General features: G+C 38.8%; 1 protein-coding gene across 2 annotated transcripts; it reads left to right on the plus strand.

Annotated features, from left to right (window-relative positions):
* The first annotated feature begins 90 nt into the window (after nucleotides 1-90).
* CEP97 (centrosomal protein 97) lies at nucleotides 91-19,419 on the plus strand. Of its 2 annotated transcripts, none has more exons than XM_067546176.1 (11): nucleotides 91-294; nucleotides 3,479-3,621; nucleotides 4,975-5,133; nucleotides 5,564-5,665; nucleotides 6,416-6,529; nucleotides 7,592-7,758; nucleotides 8,586-8,750; nucleotides 9,083-9,216; nucleotides 9,810-10,599; nucleotides 12,193-12,268; nucleotides 13,701-19,419. In XM_067546176.1, the coding sequence occupies exons 1-11, from the start codon at nucleotides 243-245 to the stop codon at nucleotides 14,424-14,426; spliced, it is 2,628 nt and encodes an 875-aa protein (XP_067402277.1). In that variant the 5' UTR covers nucleotides 91-242; the 3' UTR covers nucleotides 14,427-19,419. The 2 variants fall into 2 exon arrangements, with proteins under 2 accessions (XP_067402277.1, XP_067402278.1); XM_067546177.1 differs by lacking the exon at nucleotides 91-294 and adding an exon at nucleotides 659-884.
* Nucleotides 19,420-24,627: the final 5,208 nt, after the last annotated feature.

Consider the following 24,627-nt stretch of genomic DNA (forward strand, 5'->3'; position numbering starts at 1 on the left):
GCGCAGTGCGTCACGGGAGGAAGCACCCACCGGCCCCGAGCCCCTGAGGTCTTCACCACCAGCACCCCTCTCCCCCCAAAAAAAAATCCGTTAAAAATGGCCGTTGGCGGCGCCAGGCGGCCCAGCCTCTTGGGGCTTCTTGGCTAAAACACCCCGACGTTATTTTGTAGCCGCGGATTCAGACAGCCAATCAGCGCGCGCGGCGCCCGGTTGCCTGGTGTCGTCGGTAGCAAGCGGGAAGTATGGCGGCGGCAAGGAGTGAGGCGGCTACGCTGGCTATGGGTGCCAGGGAAGGTATCAGGGCACTGGGGTCCCTTGGGGACCGGCGGGCTACGGGGGTCCTGGAGAATTTCAGAAACGGGACTCGCGGAGTGGGGCGGGGGGGGGGTGTTGATTTTAGTGCCTTTTCTCTCACTGTTTGTGGGGGAGGGGGCTAGTCGCGCGGGGCATCGTGGGATTTGTAGTTTTCGCTGCGGTATAGCGTGGTCATTAGCGGGGGGGGGGGGGGGACTACAAATCCCAGAGGGCTTTGCGCTGCCCCAACAACACCTCTGTTGGTGAATGCTGAGCAGAGCATTGGGGGGTGCAGTGATGTGTGGAGCCCTCCTCTGCTCCAAGCCCGTTAATGGGGGTGCAGGTGACGTTGAGGCTGGGCAAATCTAACTCTGCTCAGGTCATGTTAGTAGGAGGGGGGTCCTTTTCTCCCCTCTCCCCATATATGCTTGGGGTGTATTAATGGGGGTCTGGCAGAACTGCGAGGCCATGAGACAATAGCATTGGGTGCCATCCACCTTCCCGTTGCCAGGGCAACCCTCGCCCAGGGGTGCTGAAATCACCCCATGAGATGTGGCTGAGTTTGGGGTGTGGGAGAGGCTCTGTTGCAGGTAAGCAGCTGATGTCCAGTCCCATAAATGATGGATTTATTTGCTCTTGTATGTGGCAGCACATGGCCTACAGCTACCAGGGTGTCCCCACTATCATCTTTCAGGCTAGCATGGATGGCCTCTTGAGATGGTAGTTCTTCCCAATGTGCAATGCTCCAATCCTTGCCATCATCTATAGAAATAGAGTATATCAGATTGAAGTAGCTGCAAAAACTCCAGGTCCTAGTGTGCAGTGTCTTCATTTCCATTGGGATCTCTTTGAGGCAGGAACCTTGTCTTATGTCTGTAAAGTGCCATACATATTTATAGGTGTCCGTAAACAATAATGAACAGTCCCTAAAATATCCTGTTCATGGATAGGTGGGGAGCTTTCCTTCCTGAGTGAGAAAGCTTAAGCAGAAGTTGTTTAATTTAAACAAAAACAAAATGTAGTAGGACTTATTGCGAAGATAACCTTTATAAATAAGAAATGTACTGTGATGTCTTCCTGAATTTCCAGACAGCTTTGAAGTCTGTATTGCTTACAGCTTTTCTAGGTACCAGTGCTGCTATTCAGAACTCTGTAGACAACTGTGAACTTTAAAAAAATAATGTTCATTTAACACTGATTCTGTTTGGGAAAGCTACCAGCAGAGGCAACTATTAATTTTGTATATAGCCAGTCAGTTCAATGACTTCACCAGGAGTGTCTCCTTTTAGCATTAGTATGGTTAGAGCAGAAGTATAAGAATTTAGCTATATAGAACCCATGTTGTATGTCAAAACTGATTTTCCTACTACCACATTGTTTGACATCAGAGGGCAGTGGTCTGCTACTGAATGGGCTGATGGTGGCAGAGGAACTAGCAGTGGGTAAGAATGGGAGAATGGTTTATATGTGCTGTAAATAGGATACCATACCTACTCCTAAACTGAGTTAATGTCTGAAAGAGATAATTGGAAACTATCTGCCACAGATCGTTAGTGGTCTAAGCTTCACTTATCTCGGAGACTGCCTCTCCTTCTCGGCTCTGTTACAATAAGTGCTTTTGGCTGAAATGTTTTAACTGTCTGTCCCAAGTGTGAAGTCTCAACTTTAGAATTTGTGTCTCAATTTTAGAATTTTGTGTTGCCCAAAATATGTCTGGACTCAAGCACTGGATACTTTTAGTGTGTATTGTCATATGCATCTCTTTGCTCTGGCTTCCCACTAGATGCAGTGCTGGAATCTGAAACATTTAGCCCCCACAGTAGAATTTCCTCATTTCTGGTCATTACGGGAAAGTAAGTTTGAAGTTGTGTAGAGTTGTAATATACATTACAGCTGGCCGGAGAACAACTTATACTGTTTTGTGACAACTTTTGAGGTTTTGGAATTTTTTTTTGTTCCACATTGGAATTAAAACAAAACCTTTTGAACTTTTTTGTGAAACAGAATTGTGTCAAAAAGATCAACTTTTTAATTGGGGAGAAGTCCACCGGAAAGTCCACCCTGAAGCTCGGAAAACTTCCCATTGGAAACTTTGTTGAAATGTCTGTCTCCACAAAAGATTTCAGCTTTGATGAAACAGCATTTTTCAACCAAAAAAAAATCCCAAACAAAAATTTTTTTGGTCAAAAATAAAAATTCCACGCAGTCTAGTATACATGCTCCCAGTTTAGAGGTTGAAAGTGGGGAAAGCCTTTCCGGCAACAAATGGGAAGATTTCTTTGTGTTGGAGCTTAAGCCAATTAAAAGAAAAAAAAACTCGTTGCCCTTAAGTTTGTGTAAATTGATAACCTTCCAGATAAACAATGCAATGTCATTTTCCTGAATGTGCAGACAGTGCCAGTACTACTGCTGCTCATAGCTTTCCTAAGCAGCATCAGAATGAAATTAATAAGACTCTGTTTTGTTACTAATAATCAGGGTAGTGTCATGAATCTTCTCAATTTTGTATTAATGGAATTGTTTGCTTAGAAAGAATTGCAGTTCTTTGTTAACTCCTATTCCCACTAAATATAGTGAGTCATTTTTTTTTGCGGTATTTCTCTTATGACTACTACAACAAAGGTGATCAACTTTTTTGAAAGGCAAGGGGTATATTAACATTTTCATTACCATTGTTATGGTAAAAGGTGGTGAGTAGACTTGGTGACTGGGACGGAAAATTTTCATAACATTGTTTCGAGGCTGAAGTATTATAATATTTTTTTTAGAGCCATTATATCTACCTGTCAGTCTAAGATACTTATACGGTACCCATTACTTTATTATCACAGTCTTGAATGTTTTTACCTATCCCTACATGCCTGTTAGGTGTATTGCTGCTTTAGAAGGGGAACTGAGACGTGGGAACTAAGTGACTTGCCCAATGTCACATAGGAAAGTCTGTGGTGGAGCAGGGAATTGAATCCAGGTTTCCCAAATCATAAGCTAGTGTCCTAATCACTGCATTATGCTTCCTCTCATTTATGTGATCAGAAATACTCATTTGACATAGTCTCAGAGATGCAAATGATAGAATTCAGTTATTTCTCTTGTCATGAATATAAATCTATTTGTATTACTTGTGCATTGACAGTGCATGTGCTCATACTGTACTTCTTTTTTTTCCCCCTCCCCCTTCTCCAAGGTTCCATAGTTAATTGGTCAGGCCAAGGGTTGCAAAAGTTGGGTCCAACATTATCCTGTGATGCTGACACTCATACTCTAATTCTCGATAAAAATCAAATAATTAAACTGGAACACCTGGAGAAATGCAGGAACTTAATGCAGGTCAGTGTTATATGACTCGAGTTGGCCATGAAATAACTTAACCGCACTGTGCTTGTTAAAATATTTCTGCCACAACAATTAAATGAGTTTTAAAAAGTTCCTTTTTCACAGTAAGCTAATTACCAAACTTCCTATATTCCTGAATGGGAGAGGAGATAGCTAAATAATAAAGACTTGTTTTCAGTGCAGGTCTGCAGCTGAAAGTAGCACAAATTGTTTCCCTGGTTACCTATGTAATTCAGAGAAAATTTACTTCATTATCTTAAAAATAAAAAACGTTGGTGCCTGGTTCTGTCAGATATTGTATGAACTCAGTTCCTAATGAAGTCAGAAGTAACCTTAATTCTGATATTTCCTTACTTTTGAGTGCTTGATTCTGCACCCATAATAAAATTCTTTTAACATAGATTTTCCATATGTAATAATAAGTATGCATATAGCACTTTCCATCCCTGGATATCAGAGCTGTTTACAAAGAAAGCATATTATTATCCTTATTTTACATGTGATGAAACTGAGATACTAAGAGGCTGAGTTACTCAAAAGGTCACACACAGCATCATAGCTAGATATGTATCAGAGTAACTATAACCAAGATGTTGTCTATTTTATTACTTGGTGTGGAGACATATCAAAAATATGTACAGATGATGGGGGTCCGTTTTTCATGACACTTTATATTAAAACATATAGTGGTATCAGTGCATAGTAGCTTCACCATGGTTTAAGGGCAGTAAGTGTATTTCCAGTATGGATTCACATTTTCTTTGAGCCCTTGATTGTAGGGTTAACATTTGCCTGCGTCTTAACCCTCACTGACACATTCTTAGAGTAGTGGCTGTTATAAGTGGTCAGTATTTAAAAAGTTAAAAATGATAATTTTTCTGGGGCTAGCAACTATTTTTTGACAGTTGGTTAAAATATATATTTTTTTCATCTTCCACTATGGTGAGGATAAGGATATAGATTTTATGCCTGAAGTAGTACATGTTCATGATGACTTTGCAAAGCTGATTTAAAATACATATTACCAGTTGCAACAATGAGCTAAATTCATTCCAGGTTTCAGTCCCTTTGGTTTTCAGTAGGTAACAGCTCAGGTGAATTTGTCCCAGTGTATTGTATGAGATTTTAAAAGAGTTTGATGAAAAAAGAGTCTATATTGTTTTGCAGTTTGTCTTGTCCATGTTATCGTTTGTGTGAAAATGGAAAATCTAGATTGGTGGTATTTTTGTTGGATTGTATATTTAACTATTAAATCAGAGCAAGGGTTTCATGTTATCCTCTGATAGCCTGTGTTGTTCATACACTTGGATAGTAAAAATTAAATGTTTCTTACATGTCAACCTACAGCTGTCAGTAGCCAACAATCGGCTGGTAAGGATGATGGGTGTGGCAAAACTGACTCAGCTCCGGGTACTAAATTTGCCTCACAACAGTATTGGTTATGTGGAAGGGCTGAAGGATCTGGTGCACTTGGAATGGCTAAACCTGTCAGGAAATAATCTTAAGGTGAAATATTTATTCTTTGTAAGTTTTCTAAAATCTGGAGTTCAGAATGTAGTGGGGAAATTGGAATATACTGAAAAAAAATCCCTATATAGTCTGCTTCTGTTCCCCGTAAAGTGAATGGGAATTTGATGGGAGCAATTGAGTCTTTCCAGTCTATGAAATGGGGAAAGGCAGTATTTGTATAAGGGGTCTCCTAGGAAAACTGAGATAAATAACTGAATCCCAAAAAATAATTGGAATTCGGTAATCTTTTGAAATTCAGGTCATATTAAGATTAATCTAATCTTGTTTTTAATATAGTTATATTAATGATACAGTTTGTCCAGTCTCATTAGCTTTAGAAAAAATTGCAGGAAGTTGATTTCAACTTTTATTTAATGACAGAAAAAGAAAGGCTTGAAGTAACTAATATGATTTTCTCTTGTTGTAGACCATAGAACAGATCAATAGCTGCACATCTCTTCAACATCTTGATTTGTCAGACAACAATATACCTCAAATAGGAGATCTCTCCAAGCTTGTGTGTCTAAAGGTAACTGCTTCCTTAACTTTCTGTCTTTAGAATATTCTTGGAAAAAACCATTTGTAGTAGTAACTCTTAGCAGATTCACTTTTCATTATCCAGTTACTTTTAAAAGCTTTTTAACTAATCACCGTTATCTCTGTGATAGGGAGGTATGTAAGAATTTATTATTCCCATTTCAAAGATGAGGAGCCTGAGGCAGAGAAATTGTGATTCACCTGTGATCAGTCTGTAATTTTGTCCCAGGCCACATAGTGAATTGGTATAAGAGTAGTGACGAGAACTAATGTTCCTGGCTCCTAGTTCTCTACTCAGAATAAATTCTTCCACCTAAGTACTGAATCAGGACAAAGCAAATTCTGCTACTTCCTTTGCACTGAACTATTAGGAAAAAGATATGTTTCTGAATGTACTTTTAAAAATATAAGTAGTTAATAACTTTAACCCCTACATTTATAAAGGGAAATTTTGCTTTTAAATATGAGATTTTAAGGTATTACTATTTCCCTGACTGTAACAAACAAACAATCTGTTTGGAAACACTGGCAAATCTTGACATTGTCATTTCTCTCTGTGTGTGTGTGTGTGTGTGTGTGTGTGTGTGTGTGTGTGTGTGTGTGTGTGTGTGTGTGTGTGTGTGTGTGTGTGTGTGTGTGTGTGTGTGTGTGTGTGTGTGTGTGTGTGTGTGTCAGTGTTAACAAAATTCATGCTTTGAACAAAAAACCCTATATATTTCATTACAATATTTTTGTTTCATAGACTCTACTGCTGCATGGAAATATTATAACCTCACTTCGTATTGCACCTGTTTGCCTACCTCAAAGTCTGACTATTCTTTCATTGGCAGAAAATGAAATCAGAGACTTAAATGAGGTAAGAAATGCGGAACATTTATCCTCAAATTTTTACTTGCAATAAAAAAGGATAGTTGGATAGTCCTTTTCAGACTAAAGTATCAAGAACACAATTAAAACCAGCCTTGCTTTCTCCAAATATGCTAGACTACTGGGTTTTGGTTTTTTTTAATAATTTGTTTCTGTAGTAAAGCTTTATGCAGTGAACAGCTATAGTAACCAGTTGATTCTTTGGTTTGGATGTTTGCCTTAAAACCAAAAAGAAATGGGTTGGGATGGAAGTTTTAACTTTGAGCTGTCATTTTTTTTCCTTCCTTGTTTAATTGGTCAAAGTCCTGTCCAAGCGCCAGATGTTACCTACAAATTGATAAAATACTTCTCATGGCTCTTCTTCCTGTATCTGCAGTGTGAGAACAAATCTGATCAGCTGCCGGGTTTGACTGCTGAGGAATCCAACAAACCAATTCTGTTCTCAGAAGATAGGTCTGAAGTGCACACTCTGGATCCAAACTTGCCTAAAGTTTGCATTCATAGTTTTGGTTTGGGCCCATCTCTATTCTGTTTCTTTACCATGAAGCAGATGGCAAATATTCTGGCTATAAGTTTTATTATTATTTTTAAATTACATGAATAAGTAGTTGCGCCTACCAAATTGTCAGTGTAGCCCTTGTATTGGAGGGACCCCTTAATTTGGTCAGATGTACATTCCTCCCTCCTTTTCCTTAAAATCACATCGTCACAGTCCATTTCTTCTATGGATTATCGTATCACTGTCAGGCCTTTTTTTTTCTGTCCTGTGCTGATTCAGAATACTGTAATATAAATGTCTAATCACTCCATACATACTTAGACACTGAGAGGAGGTAATTCTTTCCAAAGGCCATGGCGGCTACTGTTTTACATGAAAATGGATGATTAGATGGCAGTGGTATTCACAGAATTGTTATACTTTTTTTAGTAGTGTATGGGTTGTAAGCAAAACTTATTACATCTATAATGCTGTTACTCTGCCCAAGATATATAACCAATGGAAATATATTACATTTTATAAACATAGAGTTGTTCTCTTCCTTTGTTACAGATTTCTTTCTTGGCTTCCTTTCCTGAGTTGGAGCAGTTGTCAATTATGAACAACCCTTGTGTGATGGCCACACCTTCTATTCCTGGATTTGACTATCGACCATATATCGTCAGCTGGTGTCTGAACCTTAAAGTTCTGGATGGATATGTGATTTCTCAAAAAGAGAGGTGAAATAATTTTTTTAATTGCTCTTTTTAAGCTGATTAATATGTTTAGATAAAGTGGAGTAGTATTTTATTTTTGTGTGAATGGAAATGGATAAGTGCAGTTGATCTGGAGATACATTCTATCTCTAATTGCTACTATATGTTTCAGTGTAAAGGAAAAAATACTCCCTCTCTGCTTTGTCATGATTCATTTCATTGTAAATAGATAGTGCTCAAAATATGAGCTGTTCTGACATGGGATGTATCTGCTCAGTATGTAACTCTCCCTGAATGGATGAGCAGAACTCTTGGAAGGTGTACACTGAATACACACAATTTAAAATTCACTCTGTACTTTCTGTGAATATTCTGCAATATTTGCTTAAAGTTTCAGTGAACATTCCTGCTAATAAACTCATTCATTCAAATGTTTATCGAATACAAAAGGGCAGGTGAAGCAAATTCATTTAAAAAGTTGTACAAAGAATGGATGGATGAAGATGGCCAGTCCACGGGCTAGAGTATCAGGTGCAGAAGACCTTCTGCTTCACAGCCCTCTTTTTGTGCAGGATTCTTCATCCATCAGCTCCTCTGAAGATCCCAGTTTCTTTGGGTTTTGTGCAGGGGACCAGGCTTTCCAGTTGTATGGCAAAGGTACACATTAAAAGAAAAACAACGAGAGTTCTGTGGCACCTTAAAGACTAACACATTTATTAGGGCATAAGCTTTCATGGGCAGAAACCCACTTCATCAAGAAAAGTTACTGAAGTAAACTTAGCAATGAGAAAATGATTTTTATGCAACTATATTATGCCAAGACAATGACTCTGTTCATTTTCTTCTGTCAGTTTGAAAGCAGAATGGCTTTACAGTCAAGGTAAAGGACGATCATATCGACCTGGCCAGCATGTTCAGTTAGTCCAGTATTTGGCCACCGTGTGTCCTCTTACCTCTACATTTGGTCTCCAGACTGAAGAGGATGCCAAGCTGGAAAAAATACTGAGTAAGCAGAGGTGAGAACATTTTAGCTTGAACTGTCAATGGATAATTTAACTAACATAGTTAGGGAGTGCTAGTCTATACAGCTAAGGAGTTTTAAGGATAACTGAATTAATTTTGACAGTTGAGAACCAAGTCGTGCAAGCCCTACCTCTTGTGAGTTGGCCTTTGTAGAACTTCTTGTATTCATAAGGGTTTGCACAACCAGTTCCTTGTTTTAGAATAGTTTAACTAATTGTTTTTTTCCACAAAATAGCTGGTGGTTACAGTTCTCTTCTGCACCAATAATTGAATTTTTATTTTAAAAGAGAGATTTGAAAATTAATTGTATTTGGTTTGTGTTTAGGCTCCATCAGAAGCAGCTGATGTATCAAAGCCAAAATGAAGAGCAACCTACATCTTCTACTCCCAATAAAGTGGTACCCAGTACATATGAACATAACAGTTCAGCCCAAGGGCCCCAGATAATTCTTGAAAATGGTAAGATCCAAATCTCCCACTGTGATATAGTCTGTGTTGGTGATGGGAGCTAGTGTACACTGTGGCAATGAACAAAATATCTGTTTGCACACAAATAACTTTGTGGAGGGAAAAATAGCAATGTAGTCCTACTTTGGAACAGATCCTTCAGGTCTTTATTGTATTTGTTTGGGTTGTTTTTAACTTAAGTAATACAGGTATGGGTATACTTTGTTTTCTATCATAACTTTTGTCACTTATTCAGATCTTGAAAACAGTAATTAATATGTTTAATAATAAGTAACTACTAATAATATCTTGTATTAGCTTGTTACTTCTGTTATGTGTCTACTATTTAATTTTTTCTGTCTAATTAGACTGTAATTTCTTCATGGGAGGGACAATCTCTTATTGTGTTTGTACAGTATACAGCACCCTGATGTATAATTGGGGTCCCTTGGTGCTACTGTAATATCTATGTTGAACAATCATATAATTGCCATTTTTGGCCTTTCAGATCCTATTACTACTCAGTAAGTACTTGAGTTGATTTAAATAAACAAATTATTTATTTAAATATTGTGTAGTCTAAATTTGGCTTTCTGCTCATCTAGAACCTGTTATCCAAATGAATTCTTGGGTTGGGCCAAGCTCCAGTGATGATCATTCCTATGCAGTTAAGAATGTCTTTCCAGCTTCAGTGCAAACTGAAAGAAGTTGTTGCAAGGAGCTATACCTGGAGGACATACAGACTGATGAGGACAAACTGAACTGCAGCCTTCTATCCTCAGAGTCAACTTTTATGCCTGTTGCTTCAGGACTGTCTCCAGTATCTCCCACTACAGAATTCAGGCTACATGGAATCAATTTGGACCTAGAAGATGATGATGATGATAATACAGTGCTTGAATTTGTGAAAGAGGTCAATAAAGTTGATGATGATGATAATAAGCAGGAAAAGACATCTTGGGTTACAAAAGAGTGTTCCATCAAAGCAGCAGAAACTGTGGAAACTCAAGAGGAAGATAATGAGAATGGAATATTGCATTCCATTAGTCCAACAACAGTCACTACTAACCCAACTGCTAGTATTAATGACTGTGTCACATCCTCTGTAGACCAAGTTCTGTGCAGCCACCTCAAGCCACCACTAACTGGTGATGAACCATTAATTAAAACTCTTTATTCTGACCAAACTATAGAGAGAAATTCTACTGGTGCATCAGCTACTGTTGACCAAGATGCTGAACTTCAAAGAATGAACAAAGCAGCCACCAAGCTTCAGTCCTGCTGGAGGGGATTCTACACAAGAAACTACCATGCCAGAGCCAAGGAAGTGCGTTATGAAATTCGGCTAAGCAGAATGCAAGAGCATATTGTTTTCTTAACTGATGAAATAGTAAAGTAAGTCAGAAGTCTTATTTTATGTTCTTATTCTCAAAACTGAATTAGTGTAACCAGAACAGAAAAAGTAACTTGTTCTAATGCATTTCAGAATGGATATAAACTTATCGTGGCTTATGGAACTGTTTCTGTGTCTGTGACTCTATGCACAGTAGCTCTTGGTATGTTAACACAGAACTACTATGATCACAGCAGAAGTTCACTTTCTTTTCTGTCTCCCTTATCAGCATGTACATAACTCCCCTCCCTTCACTGTAGCTCTATCTACATGTGTTTTGATTAGAGGGAAATTTTCCCTCCTCTTCATCCTCCCACTCTCAGGACAATAGACTCTAAGATATAAAGAAAATAAGAGAGCATAAAGCCTCTATGCTCCATGATGTTCTCCTGGAGTTCAGCGAGAGCATGAATGGTTCTGAGTGTCAGAGGTTGTATCCCAGGATCTTTGCTGAGACCACAGTAAATCAGAGTGTGTTGGGGTTTATTTTTATTTTTAATATGAGGTTCTTCTCTGAAAACTGGCTGTGTAATAAGGCATCATAGGATTCCATGCTTGTGTAATGTCATCTCAAAGTCGCTCAGTTTACAAGATTTTATTTCCATCTGCCAGCTCTGTAAACTCAGCCTGGAATCTGAGAGTTGATCTAGGATCTTTCCATCTCATCACAAGTATTAAAGGTTCTGTGAGTCAAATTAGGCCCTCAGTGACACTTGTGAAATCCCATTGCTTTTGGATGATGCCTGTGGTTACACAAGTGCAATCCATTAGCCTAGGATTGGGTTTGGACAGGTGAGGATAGAATTTGGCATCAGAACTTTTATTACTGATTTTTGATGCATGAAAATGAAACATCTCGGCTTGGCTTTTGGAACTCAGTTTGAGCGTAGGGAGCTACAAGTTAGAAAAGCATTGGGTAAAGTGAGCAAATTTTAAACAAAACTAGTGAGACACAATTAAATAGAACCTCATAATGCCACTGTCATAGTGTTACTTCACAGAAGATAACCTCATTTCAGTGTAGTTTGTTTTTTGCATTTTTGTTTTGTTTGTAATTACCCACATCTTAAAGCTGATGTGAAGCAAAACTGACCTGGTATGGTGGATCCCTTACTAAAAAGTATTGTCTGCCACTAGCATTTGGATAATGTGTGTAGAAACCCCCAATGGGTTTCACTTTTTTCCATGACTGACCAAAGTGATGGATATGTCTGTGAAAAGAGTTCCACACAAGGAAGTGAGAGCTCTCTGATTGGGAGTTCTATGGAAACGGTAAACAGTTAAACAGCATGAGGACCCTTTGACCTTCAGATGCAGGGGATGTTCAGTAGACCATGGAGAATGGAGTAAAGAGAGCTTGAACAGTGAGCAGGATAATAGTTTCCTCCAACGGTATTTGAAGACTGTTCAGCAGCTAGAAGATGCTGATGAGACAAGTTCCAATATTTAAATGTGTGCTGTGTAGTATCTTTCAAGAATAGCTTCATAGAAAAATGTGTTTTTATACAAATGTACTGATGTAGTCCACCAAAACACCACTGCTTTATTTCAATATTTAAAATGAAGCATCTTTGATGTATCCTATTGCTGTGTAGACTCAGAAAAGAAAGAGAAGAAGAGAGAATTCAAAAACTTGTACAAGAGGAGGCTGTCAGATACCTTTGGAACCAGGTAAGCCTCTTTCTTTGTCTTTTCCTTTCTCATTCTCCTATTTACAGGTGAACTAAAAAGCATGCTTCTAGATTGCATACTTTAAAAAGAATATATAAGTGTAGCTCATCCTTACAAAACCAACCTTGCATGGGCAGCACTTATAAGAGGCTGGGGGAGGCTAAGCTTCCCCAAAAAAGGCTGGCGGGAGAGCAAATGCTGTGAATGCGGAACAGATGACCTCTCTTTGGAGGTGCGCTGGCGTGCTGTCTTTGGAGCACCAGAAGTGAAGCACTCTAGAAGTGGAGGGAGGGGCCACCAGCGCCTGGACTGAGGCCTGCACCCGCTTGGACTCTTTCCCTGAGGCCCCTGCTATTTGCTCTGGTCTCTGGTGAAGAGGAGCAAGCAGGGGGGCCTCGAACGGCAGGCTGGTTGGGGAGGGTTGAGCGGAGCGGAGGCAGACAGACTCCCACTGCTGTGGAGCTTTCGGTGCTCTTGTGTAAGCCTCTCCCAACGGAAGACTCACGTGCTGCCTATACAGCCTTGCATGCTAGATGCGTTGCAAGAAGGTTATCTGCTAATTGGCTATATTGTCTGCCACTAGCACTCTAGAAAAAGTATGCAGCACTGCCTGCAAAATAAGAAACTTAAATATGTTTTAATAACTAAAAATAAAATTAGTTTGGAATAGAAGTAAGGAGAAAATACAGAAGGTAAATGAGTCAAGTGGCAGCAAATGAGAAGCAAACCTGCCTGGCAAGGTGGATTCCTTACTAGAGGGTTATCTGTTAATGACTATAGTGTCTGCCACTAGTAGTTTGAAAATGTGTGTAAAAACCCACAGTGAGTTTAGTGGAAAAATAAGTGGCTATTGCCATAGTATTCTCTAAGTGACTTGAGAAGACAACGAAACCATACTAATTCTGGAAGCTATACATTGTTCTTTAAATAAATTCTAAAGCTAAAAGGTTGATGCTACATCTTATAGGTGGACCTCTTTCAAAGAGTTGGGTACTCCTATAGTTATAGTACCAAGACAATGAAGCCTTTGTATTTTAACATGTACTGTCCCTTCTTAAAATCTTCCTCGATGTTTTGGTTTCTTTTTTTTTCCTTCCAAAGGTCTGGGTATGTTCTGTTGTCGGAACTCAGACATTCTCTATTTCACATCCCCGCCTTTGAAATACGCAGTTGCAACTCTCTGCCCAGAGAGGACTAGATGGGAATCCACTTCAAGCCTGTCAATGCCACTTCTAAAGCAATTTAAAGGTTATTTATTTAACAGTAGGAAGTGCATCTTTCCCTTCTTCGGGGCAAAGTGCATTTATGTTTTTTAGTCCCTGAGTCTTACATCATATATTAGATTGACTGCCAATTTACAAAACATTCCTAGGAAACAAAGTGCCTTTATTTCCCTTATTTTATCATTAAATCTTTTTTTTATGGTTTACAGGTTAGATCCCTTCAGCAATGGCAACTTTCAGTGAACCAAAACACTAGCAATTGGCAGCATGGTGTTTCTATATCAAGTACTTTGTGTCCATCCAAACTATCTGTCCAGTCATCCAGGCTCCATCAAGAAACCTCTCCCGTTGGTAGTTCTACCTGGTTGGTTTCAGCTACTGAAACTCTTCATGAGAAAACTTTACCTGAGTTCCCAGACTCTGGCTTTCACTCCTCCATGACTGACCAAATTCATGTTAATGACTCAGATGGCTCTGAAAAGAGTTCTATAGAAGGCAGTGAGAGCTCTCTGATTGGGAATTCTATAGAAACCGTCAAACGGTGTGGGGATCCTGCCTCAGAATGTATGTCAGATACAGAGGATGTGCAGGTAGACCATGAGGAATGGAGTAAGGAGAGCTCAAATAGTGAGCAGGACAGAAGTCTCCTCCAACGATACTTGAAGTCAGTTCAGCAGCTAGAAGAGGCTGATGACAGGACAAGTTGCAGTGATGGGACAGAAGGGAGTAGACCACAGACAGCTGCATCAGCAGAAAAACAGGATTCTTCGTCTGACACTGTTTCTATAAATGTCTCTCAAGACATACCTTCATCTGCACAAAATGAAATTAATCAGACGCCAGAAAGTTGCAAATTGAATTCAGGAGTAATGGAAGGGAAGCAAACAGAATGTGATGCTTCATTTCATGTGTTGCATGTTGGCATAGCTGTGTAGTAGGCTTAGCTCCATGGAAAATTAGGGAATACAGTTAACTTTTCTACAGAGTTTGTATTCTTTTCATATATTCTATTCTGGAATGTTACTGGAAAGGCTTAACTTTTAATAGCATCTTGCTAATCTTCTGACTGAATGTTGATACTAACTATGCTAAATTGAAGTGAGGGAAGCTCTTTGTGGTGGATGTTATGCACTTTATTTCTTAATGACTTGTATCTCAATAACTGGTTTCTGTAAAATATAATTCAAAGGATTATGATTTTTTTCTTATTGGCTCAATTCAACTAAAATAGATAAGCTTTGTTAACTTTTTATTTTTCCTGGAAGTCAGAGTTTGAGGTCATGATCTGTGAAAATAAGGAAATAGCACGGGAATAGAGGATGAATGAAGACTCTCTGTGCCTGTATTGATATAAACTGACAGGAAAAAGGACAACAGAAATCACTTAATAGAGTTTCTGTGGACCCTAACTTAAGTATCTGTCAAAATTTTCAAGAACAAGTGCCCTAAAACTAGGATATCAAGTCACTGACAGGACAAGTTGCAAGTGATGGGGCAGTAGGCCACAGACAGGTACATTAGCTGAAAAACAGAATTATTTTATGTCTTCCTTTTTTAAAGATAATTGAAGCGCTTTGCTCCTTTGAAAATAGGACATTTATTTAGGAGCCTAAATATGGACTTAGGAGAATCAAACTTTAGGATGCATTTTTAAAACAAATTTTGACCCTTGTCTCCCATATGGCCCAATTGCATTGCCTTTCTCAGGTAAGACTCGCTCACGCTGGAATCAATGGCAGTATTTCCTGAATAAGGGCCCCAAAAGGATCTACTGACATTAGCATCTGCAGTGTCCCTCTCTGATACCTCAGCAATGGGTGGTAGGGACAAGATGAAAATATAGTTTTGGAGGGAGTCATACTTGTGTGGTTAAAGTGGGAGGCTTGGTGATTTGCCTTGGTGACAGAAGTTTTGAGCTGGTGGGCCAGTTATCTCCAGTTATCTCAGGTGTAAATATTAGGAAGAAATTCCATGAGTTAAAGCTATTTCCTCTCTCATGTTGGTTTTTTTCCTTGTGTAAAGGAGCATTAAGCATTTGACACTGATTGGTTTTGAATACTAATTGCAAACTGTGTCTCTCTGAATGTGCTGATTTAATTTTGCTACCCCTTCCTTTTAAATTCTGGGGAAGCAGTGACAGCAGATGATTTATAAATGGCAGGTAGGCATAATGCAAACCCCACTTTATCCTGCTATGCCTTATTTAGGAAAAGAAAATAATCCTCAATATGGTACAAAAGTAGCAAGAGAATATTATTGTGCCATGTAATCAGGAATGGACATCAGTAAAATAAAAAAATTAACAAACCCACTGTAAGGCTGAACCTCCAGGTCACTAGTATTGCATTTTGCAATATGAGAGATCAATGCTTTTTTAATTACTTGTGTGAATTTCGCTGAGGTCAGCGCAACTACTCAACAAATATTTGCAGGACTGGACCTTAACCTTGTGAAAACTAGTGCCAAAAGTTAAAATCTGTTTTTAAAAAAAAAAAAAGAGTTATCTGTTGCTTCTTTAAATGTGAAGTGAGTTTTCCAAATACTAAATTCTAGAGATTATTTTTTTAAAAGCCTTGATTCCTGCTCCCTATTAGGTCCTGGGGATGGAATTGACCCCTGTGCAGACAGCTGGCAGAAGGTCAGTGAACCACTTAAGCCTCCCTCCTCCCCACCCCCCACCCCCAAAAAATAGAGCTGAAGTGGGACTTTAGTACGTGGGCCTTTTACACAAGTGTTATGTTCACCTTGAAAGAATAACTCTTATCTTTGTATATAATACAACCTTCATTTTTTCCAAAAGTCAAAAGGGATATTATATAGGTAATCTGGGAATTCTCGTTGTAATTAAGAAGCTAGGGCATTTTTGTCTGTTTTGAATAATGAGGATATTTAGATAATTGAGGCTGTAGTATATTAATTATACATCTTGCCACCTCATGCTAGCTAAAACATATCTGTAGTATTGTTGGGTTGGCATTTAGATCATCTAAAGGGATGAGAGATCTCTACTTCCATTGGAGTCAATGGCTGTTGGGGATCTCTGCACCTTGCAAGATTGGACTCTTAGAGGGTTGATGATTTTGTATCAATCTGGTGTGGAACTCATCTCTTTAAAGGCACTTGGAGCGTACTGTTAAGGGTGAGAAGATTTTTCTGCTGTACACGAAACAGTTGCCGAATCTTGAAAGGAATCGTTAAATGGTGATTGGGTGGGAGTGACATGTTCTCTATCTAGTGACTTAGTGTCAATTTAATGGATCACATGGAAAAACAGAGCTCTCTCCATTTTTTTGGATGAGAACAGGATCACTTACTGAAGACTTTAATTTTGCTATATTACATAAAAGTGCCTCATTTGCGGACAGGAACTAAACTGAGAAGAGTCAACATATGTTGTGTAGGTGCCAAAAGGTGATACCTCCGTAAAACTAATTTTCCATGGAAGCCCTAGAAGTTTATAGTATTCCCTGTAGTAGTGGGACTTCCAAACACAAATGCATGAAGACTTTTATTTTACCCAATGTCTGCATAAGCTTTTACTTGTAACCTACACATCCAACTCTATATAACATCCAAAAATCTTTCATTTTGTGAAGATAAGATTATATACCAGCTTGTAATATTGAGCTGTATCTTGTTACTTTTTTCAAAAGCTTTGAAGCACAAATAATCTCTTCTGTTATTGTTCAGTATATCTTGCATGTGTAGAAAATAAATTGCCTAAATTTAGCATATAGGAACCTTATAGAGAGATCAAGATTTGAATTAATAGCTTTTGCAGGGTTAAAAGTAATTAGTTGTACATAAGCAAAAAAGTATTGTGTTGAGGAGCACGAAATATGAGGCTAAAGAACACCATAAATATGGAAAGGAAAAGAGTCAGTGAAGGATAAAGCTGAAAAATAGCAACTAAAAACATGATGCATGCTAAAATTGGCTCCTTCGAGCTCAAGTTGGATTCTCAAAGAAGCGATTTTTGTAATGGTGTCAGTTTTAATTTATGGCTTAATATTTACTTAAAGTGAATAAAACTTTTAGAGAGTAATTTGGTCAAATTCTGCCCTTGGATATGTGTACACAGCTCCTAGTTATGGTCTGTGTTGTTTCCTTAGACCATTTCTACGTTTTATGACTCTCGATTGCAGGTTATTTTAATTTCCACTCCATGTAATAACTGATAGCCTATGAATGTTCAGGGGGTAGAGTTTGAATAAATGGAATTGAAAGATAATTTTGATATGCAGACTATTTAAAATCTATTTAGAGAACAATGGATTCCATATATTAAGAATAATCTCTTCCTTTGAAAGAAAAGGGGAAATTCCCCATTGGAGAAGACAGAAAATCACTATTTCTGTTTTCTTGTATGAAACTTATGTAATAATTACTATCATGTATTCCTCACATATCTAAAATTGTCATTGAAGTCAGTGGGAGTTCTGAGTATATAAGGAATGCAGAATCTGTGGCTCTAGATATTTCAGAAAGGTGACTAATCTGTCTCTTATCCCCCCACCCCCTCTTCCCCTAGTGCTGTTTGGTAAAAAAAAAAATGAATGAGTGCTCTAAGGGTGAGCTTTTCAAAAGCATAGAGCAGTGGCCAAACACTGCTCCCATTCACTTCAAAGGAAGCAGAGTTAGTTTTACACTGAGTGCTCTTGAAAATCCCACCTTAGAAGTTTGTTTATCCTCTTTTCCTGTTTATAGAAATGTTTTTCCCACAGTGCAGGGAAAACTTTAAGATTACAAGTTTGAATTGATCACTCCAAAACACAAGTATCACTGAATAATTGTGGATGCCTTTGGTAAGCTAAATGGTACAAGTGTAACATAACTTTTATTTATAGATTTATTTCTAGTAGACCCCAAACATGCATGTTACAGCTAAAAAGTACTTACCAGCCAATCTCTCTCTGTCTATGTAAATAAGCTTGTTTCTGAATAATGTAGAATGCCACTGAGTTTGAAAATTGTTCATGATTATATTATTTAAAAAGTGTATTGATAATTTTATGACTTCCTTGTACATAATGTCTACAGAACTCCAAGCCTTATTTCCACTTGTGGCAGGTTGTTTGGGGAACTGACCAAACGCAAGAAATGGAAAATGTATTCCTCTGAGTCTACTTTGGTTCTTTTTATTGGTTCATTAAATGTGTAATGTGTCTAGTTTGTAGTGATACGGAGATTCCTTAAATGAACATGCAGTATAAAACTGAGTCGTTCCTCTGCTTTTAACTAGTGGAAAGGAGACTTTTTCTATTTTCTATTTATATATATTTTCCTTGAGGATTGTGCCACTCAATTAAGTAAACTTGAACAGTGAAGCCTTTGAAAGTATCCTACTGTAATTATAGACCATTTTCCTACTGTAACTTTCTAGGAAAAGTGTTTCACACAGAAGATATTCTTTCTGATCCTCTGGTTTGCCTTGATGACCCAGACTTGTGCTATCTTAAATGTTCACGTCACTTCAACAAAAAGTAAAACCCAAAACACTTAACTCTTATAAACTATGTAATAGTATTTACAAGGAGGGGTGCTTTAACTGTGAATAAGTGCCATACCAAATCTTAATTTACAGGCCTAATAGGTGTAAACAGTGATATAGGAAACCACTTTATGGCTTCATACAGTGGGCTAAATTCACTATTAGTGTAACTCCACTGAAGTCAATTTTGCTTAAGTTTGAATCTTTCACAATAGTATTCTGCCTCTAAACTAGAGTCTTAAAAAAACCAAACAACAATTAGGGCATGATTTGTGTTTATACTTCTCACTATTTTCTGTGAAGAATATTGAGTGGTTAAACTGCTACAATTCATATATTTTCTATGATTGTTTACACTTCTGAATTTATTGGTTCTTACATTTAGTTTGTATCTCTGAGTTTTGATTTTTGAATAAATTATTTGTGCAATTATTGGATATGTCTGTTTGAGCTTGGTCCTAAGTTTATAGAAATATTATGGCTGATAGCTTTTTGTAGTGCCTTTAAAGTAAAGCTCTCTAAGTGATTTACAAATGTGGAAATTAATAGTCAGTAATGTAAGTATTGGGTTTTATGCCTGCATACAGAAAGGTAAAGAGGTTAGGAGCCCACCTCACCACTGATGATAATGGGAGCAGGATTGGGCCTTAAGCGACTTGTCTAAAATTATGTATCTAGTTGTTGACAGATCCATGATTTTGGAGTCCTGACTCCCAGTCCCCTGCTTCAAACATTTTGTTTTTCAGGTTGTTTTATCAGATTAGGAGTTCTTAGAGGTGTTCTGTACAAAACTGTGATTTCCGGGCAGAGTATACAACAAATTTGCTCCTCCATTTATAGACGTTTATAGCCCCATTCATTGTTTGATGCCCTTGTACAGTCTTCTTTCCTCCCAAAGGACTAAGGCAATGGATGACATCCTGAAGGAGGGGGAGAAGAGAGTTTAAACAGTTGTAGGAAATAGCTGCTGAGCTGAATTAATTTAGAAGTACAGACAGTCAAAGACTCGAACATGAGGCTTTGAAAAAAAGCGAAGTGAATATAAGGTGTGAATGGCCCATTGCACAGGGGCAAAGGGCCCTGGAGTGGTTAGTGCCCAAACAAAGTCCTGGGGCACACAGCTAAGTTTTCTTTTAAATCCTACCACTGTTCTAAAAGCCAAAATCTTGGGAATTAGAAATAAATCTCATGAAAAGGGGGAAGATCAACTCTGACTAGGTTGAACAGCCAGACTGGCAACTGAAAAGGAATAGTTCCAGTGTGGTGGTTTCACTTAGTGTAGTTAAGAAGGAACCATCTCACAGTTCCAAGAGTGCTGTACTCTGGGTGGCATATAAGCATTAGCAGAGAAGTGTCTCTTGATTCACTTCTGCTGCCTTTAGTGACCAAGAACCTTCAGAGTTGGGGATTTCAGTCTTCCGTAAGCTAGGGAGCACAAGATCCTGGAAATTATCTAGAGATACAGAATTACAGGTAAACTAGTCCCCCCTTCTAATAGATCTGCTAGGTGACTGCCATGCAATTAAAAAAAACATCAATTCTAAAGGTTTGGATTTTACCAAACCAGCTAACCCACCTCCTTCAAAATATTCTATCAGCTCAGGACTGTGCAGAACCATATAGAATTGCAGGTTATTACAAAACCTAAGTTAAGTAAAACATTTTTATTGTGATTAAAAACATTTCAGTGAAAATGGTGGGGAGGGTTGTTTTGTTTGTTTGCAGACACTACAGGAAAAATGATTCAGGCCAGACATCTCAGCCCCTTTTCTTAGAGCATGAGAGCCAGAAGGTGAAATGGACTAGAAACTAAAAGTTACACTGGTTGGTTTAATCGTCCATTCTGTTTTAGATGTAGAAAATAAAGAGCATTTAGTGGTAAACATTTAGATGTTTAGACTAAAGTGAAATAATTTTACGATATTAGCATTTGCAAGGAAATTATTTTTCATTTTAAAAATAAGATTATATTGAAAATATCCTAACAAAAGTATTTTTCGGGGGTTGAATGGGGAGGGTTCAGGTGAATAAGGGCAGATCCTCAGCAGGTGTTAATAGGCATAGTTCCACTGGCTTAGAAACTCTTCAAATCATAATGGGCTTCAATGGAGCTTTGCCAATTTACACCAGTCAAATACCTGGCCCTTTCATCAATACCAATACTGAAAAAATGAGGAATATTGTTGATACCTTTGCTGGGAACCCTGTTGGGTCCTTAGAACATTTGTGGGTTGAGTCTGAATGCCACCTTTTAATACAGGCTGTGTTGTTGCTTTAATACTGCAGGTGTTCAGTTCCAAGATCAGTTATGTCCGTGTTTTGACTTTCATGTTTATAGAAGTGTATGGCATTTTAATCTTCAGCCAGAGCAGGAAAACATAGGCTTGAATATATCGCCAAGGGACGATTCTATGACTAACAGCATGCAGAAAATAGCTGCAGTAATCTTTGTGGGTAGCAGTCTGGTCAAACTTGCTGAGAGCAGTAGATTTTTCTTTTTCAAATCCCCATTTAGAAAGCAGAAAAGTAGTAAATCAATAGAAATCTGAGGCTAGGATGCAGAGTTCCTTCTTGTAGGCCTTGCTGTATAGGGAAACTCACATTGGTGTAACCACACAGATGTAACTACACCTATGTAGTTAGAATAGTGCACATCCCTAATGGTCCTTAGTTTACTCCAATATGTTATTGATCTGAAGCCCCAAAGGAGTGTCCACATTAGAGATTTGCAAAATGTAGCTACACTGATTGAGTTGCAATAAAGTGAAAAGTCTGCAGTATTCTGAATGGCTTTGTTGTATCTGGACATTACTGCTTTTGCTTGCTTGAGACCAAGAGTGTTGTGATCATCAGGAGCTCAATTTGTAACATTGATAAGTAGCAGTTTTGCTGCAGTAAAGAAAAGCTCTGAATCTGCTAAGGAACATAAGAGGATATAAAGTTGGTTAATGAAATAGAGCAAGTTTTGTACTATTTCTAATACATGGATTCAATCCTTCTCTTTCCTTTCTTCCTCCATCTGCCTTCTGTAAAGTGTCCTGGGATGGGGTGTATAAACCCCACTTTACAACCGAAGGGGTTAAGAGGCAGTTCTGGGCTCATGCTCGAGGTGGAGGAAGTCACTTAAATGAAAGCCAGATAGCTCAAAAGAGCACAGATAGGGTATGACGATAGACCTCTCCTGAACAGGAGTCATCTTTTCCACTCCTCCTCTCAGGAGTGAGGAAAGGAAAGAGACACCAAGAGCTCCAGACTGAGGGTGAGCCAAAGACCCTTCCTGTTGTGAGGATGTGGGATTCTTTGTACCACTTTGGACTTTATCCCGCAAAGGGGCGAACCAAATTGGTGAGCTTGCCCGAAGGCTGCGTTGCCATCCACTTCTGTCTCACTATTGGAGGAGTTGCTAAAGAGAGGCACCAGCTGCAATGGCCCCAGAACGCAGCAGACTGCCATTCTAATACTTGCGCGGAAACAAAATGGCATCCTTCACAGGTATGGAAGGGGCCAGAGCATGCTGCATGGAGGATAACACTGTGTGCACCATATGGGCAAGGTCATGCCAGTGGGGTGCGGGCGCATGCTGGCAGAGACAGGGTACCTGTACTTTAAATCTGAACTGCACCCTGTAATGGACACCACGGGTAAGCCCAGCCCCTGTCACATGTCCCCTTTATATGGATAAGCCTCTACCCATGAAAAAGGGTGCAGGGAGCGAGAGACAGTACTTCTGTGGGTATCCTGAAGAAAGCCAGGGATCTATGCAAGGAAAGATAGGTAAGTGTGTATGTGTGTGAGGTGGGGAAGTTGCTAACATGCATCCTTACTTGCAGGAGTAGTCCCAGTAACTTACTTATTTGTACTTAGGTAGCGTCAAAAAGCCCTAATTAGGATGGAAGCCCGATGGAGCTAATCTGTACAAATGCATAAAACACAGTCCTTGTCCTAGCGTGTTCACAAGCTAGTGACTAGTCACATGACAAATGGCAGCAGATTTGTTCTCTCTAACCGTATGTCCACATTAGGCACCAGACAGTCTCTTTATATGTACATTTTTTGGGAAAAACCCATGCACATCTAAAAAATTAATTTTATAGGAATGTATATATATTTTAGAATCAATTGATAAATGCTACATGAATGATCATTGGGCAATGACCTGTAGTGGTGGCAGCAACCATTTGTGCTTTGTGGTATAATATACTTTAATAAATCTAGTATCCAAAGGCTGAATGATCAAAACAACTTATATAAGCAACATGGCTTGAAAGATATTTGATATTGATCCTTCCAGTCTCTCCATGCTGAATCCATGACTTATCACGTTGTCCCCTATATCTGATTTATCCTTCCTTACTCATCTGCTTTGAAATCCATGTCAAATCTTTCCCTAAACTCTCTTAGCTAAATCTCCAAAACCAAACCTAAAAGAAAATCTAACAAGATTTAACCATAACAATAAGGGATTCTCTAATTTTGTGTAAAGTTCTATGTACAATGCCATGGCTGTATAATTAGTTCTTAAGATGAAGAACAAAAATAGACCTCTATTCAAATTAAATCAACATGTATATCCTGTTATACGCCCCTTTCCACATTTCATCATTGTTGGTGTCAGAGCTTGCTTTTCTGCATCAGCCTCCTGGTGCTGCTACATCTTACCAACTCTCCCTTTCAAAATTTCGTCTCTATTCTCTGTTGTCTAATTTTTCTTCTTATGATTCAACTTTATTAAGGGGGTTGGCGTACCCACCGACTGAAATGCAAAGTTGTGCCCCATTATCAGCAAAACACATGAAATGTTTCCCTGGGTTTATTCTTGTGCACTTTTATATTGTAAACTGAACATGCTCATTACAGAAAAAATAATTAGGATGTGTGGAAATATATAATAAAAATGCTTCCGCTGCTGGAGTAGGAAGCATTTGTCTGTGTTGTCACTTCAACAGGAAATGGAGGCTGGGGACAGCACAACATAGCAGTGGCTCTCAAATGTTCTCATTCTGCATTTCTCTCTCAAACTTCTCTCACGTGGCCAAATTTTCCAAAAAAGGTGTCCTTCGTTTCAGTCAGATATTGAGAAGAATTTAGCTCCCAGTCACGCACCTAAGTAAATGGCTGTTTTCAAAATAATTCCTCACATTGATTCTTATGCCCAAGTTTTACAATGGGAGCTAAGCACACTGGGAAAATCTAGCCTGAACTGTGAATGCTGAGAACCTGACACTCGGGCCTTGAGTTCTTTTGAAAATCTGACTCAGCGATTTCACCTCCTGCTTGGTTATTAGAAGAAAAATAACTGAATGAGACAAGATAAGAAAAGATAACATCAACTTGTCTTAATGGGATGGTTTTAGCTGTTTCCTTATGTTCCTCTCCTGTTATGTATCTCTGATTTTTATTTCCTCTTGTAGCAGGTAGGAATTCCCCTTTACCAAATCTTCCTGCCTTATGTGCAGCCCTCTCCCCTCCCTCTAGGTCACCTTAGGTGCAAGGCTGGAACTACACCTGTGGCTGTTGCGTTGTGTGTTAGCTGAACGCCCCAGGAATACCCAGTGCGTTACATCTGCATATTGTATGATAGTTCAATGCGCAGCCCCAGAAACAGAGGGAAAGGAAATACAGCAAGCAGCCATGCAGGGCCCAGA

Source organism: Emydura macquarii, unplaced genomic scaffold (genome assembly GCF_026122565.2).
Source record: "Emydura macquarii macquarii isolate MOO-44397 ecotype Brisbane River unplaced genomic scaffold, CSIRO-AGI_Emac_v2 contig_1119, whole genome shotgun sequence".
Taxonomy (NCBI): domain Eukaryota; kingdom Metazoa; phylum Chordata; order Testudines; family Chelidae; genus Emydura; species Emydura macquarii.

Excerpts from the sequence above, each read along its gene's own strand:
- CEP97 (XM_067546176.1), top strand. The coding sequence starts at position 243 with ATGGCGGCGGCAAGGAGTGAGGCGGCTACGCTGGCTATGGGTGCCAGG. Across the intron at positions 6,530-7,591 it reads AAATCAGAGACTTAAATGAG|ATTTCTTTCTTGGCTTCCTT; the intron begins GTAAGAAATGCG and ends CCTTTGTTACAG. Across the intron at positions 8,751-9,082 it reads AAAATACTGAGTAAGCAGAG|GCTCCATCAGAAGCAGCTGA; the intron begins GTGAGAACATTT and ends GTTTGTGTTTAG.